Below are 10,107 nucleotides of genomic sequence, written 5' to 3' on the forward strand. Positions count from 1 at the left end.
GACGGCCCTGGTCAAGAAGGTTGTTCATGCACTGTGTAAGTCTTTTGAACTCAATTTTCTTCCCCAGGAGATTACAGTGTAGAACAACACACTGGCTACTGTAGACTATTAAAACATCTCCAGTAGCTTGCTGCGTACATAAAAAGTCCTGAGTCTCCTTAAGAAGTACTGTTTGCAACACTGTGTTGTCAGACCAGTTATGTGAAGCCCCAGCTCTGCACCACTTCCACATACTCCCTCTGGATGGTGACTGGTCTCAGAGGCTATTTAGCATGACAGAAGTCCACCACCAACTCTTTTGTCTCATTTATATTGAGCTGCAGGTAGTTGTCCCTGCACCACAAGATAATGTCCTCCACAAGCCTTCTATACACCAACTTAACTTCATTATTAATGCAGCCTATGATGGAGGAGTCATTTGACAATATTTATGGGTGGGACGTGCTGATATTGTGCTACCTAAAGAATTACTCAGAAAGTCACAACATACATACATTAGTATGGAGCCCCTATGCTTGTGGGCCCTCCGGGCAACTGTCCAGCATGCCCATGCATTAAGACGGCCCTGCAGTAGCTCAATGAATTGGCTGAAAGGAAGTTGAATTTTCAGAATTTGTGGAACACAATGACTACATCAATGCTGTGTTTTACCATTTGTATTTCATGTCATGCCATTTTCTAACCTGCTTAATCCAAACTAGGTTTATTGGGGTTACTGGAGCCTATCCTAGCTAACTTTGGCCCCAAGGCAAGAGCAAAACTTGGATGGGGCACCAGCCCATCGCAGGGCAGAACACACACACACACGCCAAATACATACACCAAACACACACACACAAGGTCAATTCACCTATTCATCTAACCTGAATGGCTTTGGATAGAGGAAAGAAACTGGAGCACTCAGAGGAAACCCATGAAGACACCGGGAGAGCATGTGTGGAAGAAATTAATTGGAAATATAGTTAAGAAAGAAATGTGTCCTCAACTAGGCCTCTTTGTGTCAGAAATCAGACAGGAGGAAGCTTGTTCATGCATTTTTAATTTCTCTTCATTAAGAGGGAGCACCCAGTTGAGCAGAGATGTCACGGAATGGTAACAGAGCAAAGACAGAGACTCATACTTGTGCACAAGTGAATTTGCATAACAGTGCTGATGCATCACATGACATTTACTCTGATTGGTCTATTAGCTTACACAACCAAATAAACATACCCAAATAAAAGTCTTATTTTATTACCTTCTTGTCCTTCTCAATATCTCTTCTAAGCAGCTCTTACCCTTTAATGGAATGTGTTTATGTGACAACTGTCACTGTCAGGTCTTATTGGGTACATGACATTGGCCAGTTTCTTAAGCCACCGTAATCGAACACTTTGTCTGTTTATTTAACTCTTTCAGCAGTCCCTTCATGCTATTCTCTAACACAATTATATATTTCTTTTTAATGTACACAGCCTAAAAAATGCTTCATGTGCAAAAACTATTTACCACTTATCCATCCATCCATCCTCTTCCACTTGTCCGAGATCGGGTCGCGGGGGCAGCAGCTTGAGCAGAGATGCCCAGACTTCCCTCTCCCTGGCCACTTCTACTAGGTCTTCTGGGGGAATCCCGAGGCATTCCCAGGCCAGCCGAGAGACATAGTCCCTCCAGCATGTCCTGGGTCTTCCTTGGGGCCTCCTCTCAGTTGGACGTGCCCAGAACACCTCACCAGGGAGGCGTCCAGGAGGCATCCTGATCAGATGCCCAATCCACCTCATCTGACTCCTCTCGATGCAGAGGAGCAGCGGCTTTACTCTGAGCTCCTCCCGGATGACCGAGCTTCTCACCCTATCTTTAAGGGAAAGTCCAGACACCCTGTGGAGGAAACTCATTTTAGCTGCTTGTATTTGCGATCTCGTTCTTTCGGTCACTACTCACAGCTTATGACCATAGGTGAGGGTAGGAACATAGATCAACCGGTAAATTGAGAACTTTTCCATTTGGCTCAGCTCCTTTTCACCACGACAGACCGATGCAGAGCCCACATCACTGCAGACACCACACCAATCTGCCTGTCGATTTCCCACTCCATTCCTCCCTCACTTGTGAACAATACCCTGACAGACTTGAAATCCTCCACTGGGGGTAGGATCTCACTCCCAACCTGAGAGGGCACTCCATTCTTTTCCGGCTGAGGACCATGGTTTTGGATTTGGAGGTACTGATTCCTATCCCATCCACTTCACACTCGGCTGTGAACCGATCCAGTGAGAGCTGAAGATCACGGCCTGATGCAGCAAACAGGACAACATCATCTGCAAAGAGCAGTGACCCAATCCTGAGCCCACCAAACCTGACACCCTCAATGCCTAGGCTGCACCTATAAATTCTGTTCATACAATTTATGAACAGAATTGGTGACAAAGGGCAGCCCTGGCGGAGTCCAACTCTCAACGGAAATGGGCTCGACTTACTGTCGGCAATACAGACCAAGCTCTGACAACGGTTTGTACGGGGACTGAACAACCCTTACCTTACTCTATTTACCACTTAATGATCCCTTTATTCTGTCGCACATGCAAACTCCATGTAAGGAGAACCCGAGACACAAACACTGGTCTTCTTACTGTGAGGCAGCAGTGCTACAACTGCGCCATCATGATGCCCCATTTCTATTTTGTTCTCTTAATTAAAAAATGTTTTAAGAGGTTTTTTCATCTGTGCTATATACAATGTATGTCTGAAACTAGAATAGTGAAGCTTGCCATATTTTTTTACTGTCTGTAAGTTTCCAAGCACTGGTATCTTACTCTTTGGCTATTAAGAGCTTCAAATTATCAATATTTAAACTCTATAAAATTGTTTTCAGTTTTAGGAAGACCCTGATTTACATGAAAGCTGGAGAAAAGAACAAAGTGAATACATACCTTAAGAAGCATTATATCATTCTCATATGTATAATAAGTAAAGTTAGGATGAGGAACAGCAGTCTTCACTTGAAATTCCTGTCTTGTTGGTTCTTTTTCTGTTCGTGAAAGAGTTCCAAGAGTCACAATAATAGGATTCGACCTTAAAATAAGAAATGAAAAAAAAAACAGACTTTGAATTGAATAACCACATAGGCACCCCCCCACCCTGTTTTATTTCTAGTGAGGCCAGTGAATAAACATATGTGGCAACAGCCTTATGCAGGCATCTCTCCATTGATTGTAAGGTTTTTTTTACATTAAAGAACACTATGAGTGCAGCATATCCCCGAAGCAGAATTAATAAGGCAGGAACAAACAGAATACAAGTCCACCACAAGGCACACTCACATAATTGATCAAATTCAATGATAAAGGTCTATCGAAGTGAAGAAGGCACGAAAGTCTTTAGGGTTTTCAAGAAACCAGAATCCCAAAAGAAAACCTGCTTGAAAACAAGGATTATGTGCACAGAACTCAGCACAGCCTGGCATAAGAATTTAGCTCTGGCTTCACTGGACCTGTGAATTACTTGGAGTGGATGCCAGTCCATCACGGGGTATACTCAGGTACACGGCCATATTGACATTACACCAATTCAGTGCCTGCAGTTAAGGTGGCATGTAGGTCTTTAGGATGTGCAAAGAAGCCAGAATCCTTAAAGATGTCTTAGATAGTGTGAAACTGGATGCTGTATAGCGCCTGACCTGGCACAGACTCACTCTGAGGCACATGTAAAAACATGAAAAGACTTTATTTTTCTTCACCCATGGCGCAAGTCTTCCCATGAATCCCACAGGCATAACACAGTCCCAGTAAGCACTTAAACACCCAAAGCACTCCCTTCTCGAACCACCTCTCCTCCCTGGCAACCTCGTCCTCTTCCTCCTGATTCTGGCTCTTGAGTAGTGGTTGCTGTCACTTTTTATAGCCCAACCGGAAGTGCTCCTGGTGCCTGAACACCTGTTTCTGTATGCACTTCCGGGTGGGGCTGTAGAGTTGTCCAGGCCGGCTCAGGGACCCATGCAGCACTCCCAGGTGGCAACCCCAGATCCCAACAGGGCTGTGAAGAACTCCATCTGCCATGGAGCCCTGCGGGAAACTGAGGCACCATCGTCAGCCAGGGAGGCTGCCACCAAGTATCCTGGGCGAGGTGCTGAGACGCCCATGATTGCTCCCACGGAAACATATGTAGAAGGGGCATCCCAGCCAGGCATGGGACCCAGCCGCCCACCACAATAGATAGATAGATAGATATGAAAGGCACTATATAATAGATAGATAGATAGATAGATAGATAGATAGATAGATAGATAGATAGATAGATAGATAGATAGATAGATAGATAGATAGATAGATCATTTATTCTATCAAGCCCATTTGTTTAGCTAATAGCTAACCTGTCCCAATTCTTTCTGCATAAAGAACTTTTCACCTATACTCTGTTTCATCCCCTTTAATAATACACCACATAAGTGCAGAATCATCTGAAAATGTCTGCAGGTGACATGACCTGGTGTTTTATTTATATTTTCACGTGTACAGAGTGAAGAGAAAAGGAGACAGTACTGATCATTGTGGTGTTCCAGTGCTGATCACATCAAAACCAGAGACATAGTACTTGAGTTTCACAAAATGCGGTCTGCCTGACAGATAAGGAGAATGTCCGAAAATCTCAGCACATCCTGGCATAAAACTTTAACTCTTGTTTCACTGGACCCATAAATTACTTCAATTTTTTTCTTACCACAGTGTTACCTTATTGATTACTTACAGTTTGCCTGATTAAACTTAACTCACTTAAATGATTCCCTATAAAAATAAGGTACTTCTCTCTTGGTCAACAGCTGTAAACATTTACAGTAATTGGGTGCCACTCGTATCCTCTGTGTCTATGGATTATCCATCAATGTTTATGTGTTTCATTCATCTGTTCATTCTAGTTTGAATGAGACTGCATGGTTAGGCATCTGTGTGATCACCTTTGCATACATGTGATGTCCAATAAAAGCTTAAACATTCTGGCAAATGACAATACCCCCAAGCAAAAAAGAAAACCATTCCTGAGTGTCACTGGATCCTTCAGACATGTCTTCTAGCTGCTGGAGTTCATCTGTCTGGATGTGTGGTTGCTAGTGAGTCTCACAGGACCGGTGGACAGTGGACATACGAGTTGCCTCTGAGGCAGAGAGGGTCAGGCAAAGGGATGAAGCAGCTGGGAGATGCCACCAAAGTGGTCACTAAATGCCATGTCTTTGAATGCTGGTCTCAGAGCTGCTCTTTAAATGGCTTCTCCGGGAGTCCTGCCCCTACAAATAGCACGAGCATGTGCATGAGATATAATGTGCTTGTGGTTAGTAAAATAGTGGTGTGCCTTGGTATGCTTTTTGGTACGAAAAGTGCTCCACTGCAGAAAAAAGGTTGGTAAGCACTGAGCTAGAGTGTTTGTTCTAAATGTATGCAGGCAATATTTAGCCACTTCCTTCAACAAATTTTTAAAGGGAAAATTATTAGTGAAATATATCCAGTTTCAGAATATGAGATTGATTTCTATCTATCTATCTATCTATCTATCTATCTATCTATCTATCTATCTATCTATCTATCTATCTATCTATCTATTCAGAAAGTCAACATCTACTAAACAATTTCACAAAAGATGAAAGTGCTGAAGTAATTTATACAAATATTGGTACTTACTTACTGAGCTCCATTGATTCCATAAAATGGTAGTCTATACATGAAAAGGTCTTTCCTCTAACTTTAACGTGATATAATTAGTTGCCTTTAAATTCAAATTTTAGGCTCTGAAGAAGAGCTGAGCGCAAAAGGTGTCAGTAAATTGTAGACTATAATTTTTAATCCAAAGAAAAGAGTTTCTTGTTCCCTTACTTGGTGAAGTTCCATATTGTATTATAAAAACGTCATTCCTGTACCTAAGTAGTGCTGTCTCTTCATCTCTAACATCACCTGCGTTCTTAGGTATTATATTACCGACTAGCCGTGCCTGCGGCTCCGCCCACATAGTAGTGAAACAGGACAAACTTTAAAAATCAATAAACAAGCTGGTATCAGTCACAAGCTAAGCGGAGGGAAGGTACACTCCAAAGCGCAGAGGCAGACCGACTCCCCACTCTTCATGACAAACTTTCCTCTGCCCTTGGCCCGCAGTCTCTGTCTCGGATTAACGCAAATATACCGCTTCTGCAAGCGAACAATGATTCTTAATACAATGAAAGAAGTCGCAAAATCAACCTGAATGTTCAAGCAAATTATAGAAAAAAACCTGATCTAAATCCGTTAAGTAGTTCTCTCATGAATAGTGGACAGACATACAGACAGACACGTTGGATTTTATATATATATATATATAGAGAGAGAGAGAGAGAGAGAGAGAGAGAGAGATGTTATCATTTTATTTTGTGTTGCTTTGTTCTGTTTGTGTTGATTTTCTGCTTTGCTGTATTACATAGTGTATTAATTACAAGCATCAGGAATTGCTTCTAATATACTTGATACCCATGTGACATGCCCAGAAGTTTCCAGGCTTATGCTAGGTGATTGTAAATTAACATGATATCAACACTTGAGTGAGTGTACCCTGTAATAGTCTGGCACAGAGCTGGTGGCAGCCTTCTACCTGATGCTGCTAGTATAACCTTTGGCCCTCAGTTTTAAAATGGAACTTGAAGCTTCAGAAAATGAATGGATGAAAGATTATGTACAGAATAATCTACTCTATCTCTCTATTATAAAAACAAAATGTTGGTGAAGGGAGATGAGACGTGATCTTCTCGGAAGACACTTTAAAGACCCACGAGATGAAAGAGATTGGCCACGGAGCATCATGCAGGGACCTTAAACATGAGACTTGGTGCCAAAAGATTGCAATTTGATGATCCGCAAGAGAAACTTTAATGTCACGCGAGACAAGGCAGTGAGACAACATTTAAAACAAGTTCACGGATATCTAACTTAGCAGTTGCTTTTGGCAGACAGACATCATGTGCTCCCAGCTCTTAAAAAAATGACAAGCAACAAGCAGGACATGCGACAAGCAGGACATGCAGCTTGCCAAGAGCAGCAGCAGGAAGCCAGCAGATGATCTGACCACTTCTCCTTAGCGTGTGTTCAGCCAAACCACAACGCGAGTGGCAGAGACGCAAAGTGGCAAAAGGACAGCTGCTGTACAGGCATAGAAATAATTGATTCAAAGCGCAACAAGCAGAAAACGCAGCTCGCCAGCAGCAAGAAGCCAGCAGATGATCCAACTGCAACTCATTAGCGTCTGTTCAGCCCCCCCTTCACAACGCGAGCAGCGTTATACATTCTGCGAGAAAAAGATTTAACCACGCCCAGGGCTGGAAATAAAGGACTAGTATTGTTTTTACAAAAGTTTTAAACTAAAAGTGAAAGTAATGCGTATGTAACAATTCCCACAAAAATAACAATCTCTTTAAAATGTATATCCGGTAAATCAAACCCGGGGGTGTGCGAGCGTAGCGAGCAGGGGTTGGAGCCCCTTAGTATATATAAAATCCTAAGCCTATAAGTGCAACAATTTTATATGACATTTTTGTGTCACGTTTTTTGTTACGCTTTAAATCAGGCTTATTTTAAAACCAACATATATGTGTTTGATATCATTCTTTTCAGAATTTATCAAACTTTAATGTGATGTTGATTTTCAGATTTTTATCCATCCATCCATTATTAAACCCACTATATCCGAACTACAGAATCACAGGGGTCTGCTGGAGCCAATCCCAGCCAACACAGGGCGCAAGGCAGGAAACAAACCCCAGGCAGGCCGCCAGCCCACCGCAGGGCACACAAACACACACACACCAAGCACAATTTAGAATTGCCAATGCACCTAACCTGCATGTCTTTGGACTGTGGGAGGAAACCGGAGGAAACCCACACAGACACGGGAAGAACATGCAAACTCCACGCACGGAGGACCCGGGAAGCGAACCCGGGTTTCCTAAATGTGAGGCAGCAGCGCTACCCACTGCGCCACCGTGACACCAGGTTTTTATCCAATTTTTTTATTTAAACTAAAAAATATCAAGAACTCACGTCCCGTGAGACATGACATTGTGCAAAAGATTTAACCACGCCTGGGGCCGAAAATAAAAGACAAAGAGTAGGACAGCTGCTGTACAGGCTTTTAAATGTTCAAAGCGCCGTGCAAGATGCAGATTACGTGGCATGGCAGCAGCAGCAGCAAGCTAGCAGCTGATCAAGCAAAGAGGAGGTAAAAAAAAAAAACTATTTGTTTCCCATTGTATCACCGTTTAATAGGGAGTTTCAGAGGAGCGACCGCGTCTCCTTGGGAAGTGAAGTGAGCAGGGGGAACCCCCCAGTATAAAATATAAAATTCTAAAATTTGCTTATCAACACATTTTTAAATATTGTCTAATCGGCTTTTAGAGATGAACTTTTCAAGAACATATCTATTTATTTATCTCATTTAAGTTATGTCCTTCATTCATTCACAGTACATACCACACTGTAGCACTGCTCCGCTCTAAACACATGAGGTCTGTGCGGTTCACACTTACTATGAAGTTCCTTTCTCCTTTTCTTAGTCTTATTTTTCACTAAAACATGACACCATTCTACTCACGGTTAACTCAAATGAAGCATACAAAATGGTAAATAAATATTTTAATTTGTATGACTGTACAATTTAAGTAAGTGACAGTATTTTAGTGTTGCAAAATACATTTAGAAATCCTTCCAAAGCTTAGGTACGTTATTTTACCTGTTAATAGAGTTTTTGTCTTACATTCACACTTCATAATGAATAATTAACCCTGTTTTTGCCAGTGGGAGATGTCTTTATTTGGCAAGAAATGACTAAATATTTTATTCTTTATTTTCTGGAAATGGCAGTACTCACTTATTGCAGTGTGCTGCTGTCAACACCCAGTCTGGTTTAATCAAAGCGCCGCCACACCCAGATACGTCAGATAAGCTGAGATACGCCATGTAGGGTCTTGAATGATTTTGGACTTCTCTCCCACCAACAATTTCCACACAATCACCTGCAGAGTTAACATTTAAATTATAAATCACCTCTAGATATTATAACTATTCTGAAAGCAAAGCTTTTTTATCAGTTTAAATCATTTGGTAAATATTACGAAGCTCAGATGTTTAAAACCATGAAACTTACCCTCATAAGTCACCAACATGAAGGCTACAACTAAAAGAGGAAAACTTGCCTGCTTCTTCATTGTGTTTGCTTTGGCTGGTGGCACTGACTCACTGGCTTTTATTGCTATTGAAGATCCTCTGATAACGTTCAGTTGAATACGTCAAAATTAAGATTGGATCAAGAAAATATCTGCCCTTAATTTTTTTTTTTTAGCATGATTTTTATCAGTGTGTGGTTGTGGCTTAGGTAATGACTGCAGCAATTTTGAATATTTGAAAATTGTCATGTTGCAGGTAAAGATATAATGCAAAATGGGTATATGTTTAGATTAAGAAATATCTTTGTTGCTCCACTACATTTATTCTGATTTTTGTAAGCATTCTCCACATGCGCTCCTTCATTTACAATATAATACAATTTATTTTTGTACAGCCCAAAATCACACAAGAAGCGCCACAGTGGACTCTAACAGGCCCTGCTTTTGACAGCCCCCAGCCTCGACTCTCTAAGAAGACAAGGAAAAACTCCCCCAAAATAAACCCTTGTAGGGAATTAAAAATTGGATGAAACCTTGAGAAAGGCGGTTCAAAGAGAGACCCCATTCCAGATAGGCTGGGCATGCAGTGGATGCCAAAAAAAGGGGGTAAATACAATACAATACACAGAACAGAACACAAGTAATTCTCAATACAATGTAAGTGCAATATTACAAGTACAGGGCAGAATTCAACAGTAGATGATATTACATAATACAATTTGGATTTGTTCAGAGTCCTGGAGACCTCAGCCATCAGACTGCCTCTCCTATTGGCCATTCCACAGCCGAGTCAGTGCTGGGTCAGCCAATCTGATGAAAGGAACCCTCTATGTAACAATTCTTATGATCGTCCATCAGAGATGACTTTACCTTAGGCAGGCTTCACTTTTGAATTAGAGTGATTTTTCAAACTAGCTGTTTTGTGTAATTAGTATCACACGTCTCCAATCCTACAC

General features: G+C 41.7%; 1 protein-coding gene across 1 annotated transcript in view; it reads right to left on the reverse strand.

Annotated features, from left to right (window-relative positions):
• LOC120528527 (granzyme B-like) overlaps positions 1-9,215 on the reverse strand; it is a 10,288-nt gene extending 1,073 nt beyond the window's left edge. The window contains exons 1-3 of the mRNA XM_039752703.1: positions 9,133-9,215; positions 8,857-9,001; positions 2,910-3,051 (exon numbers count right to left, since the gene is read on the reverse strand). Of these exons, the coding sequence (XP_039608637.1) occupies positions 2,910-3,051; positions 8,857-9,001; positions 9,133-9,193 (348 nt within the window). The 5' untranslated portion in view covers positions 9,194-9,215. The remainder of the gene's footprint in view (positions 1-2,909; positions 3,052-8,856; positions 9,002-9,132) is intronic.
• Between the last annotated feature and the right edge of the window lie 892 nt (positions 9,216-10,107).

The sequence above is a fragment of the Polypterus senegalus genome, chromosome 4 (assembly GCF_016835505.1).
Source record: "Polypterus senegalus isolate Bchr_013 chromosome 4, ASM1683550v1, whole genome shotgun sequence".
Classification (NCBI taxonomy): Eukaryota; Metazoa; Chordata; class Cladistia; order Polypteriformes; family Polypteridae; genus Polypterus; species Polypterus senegalus.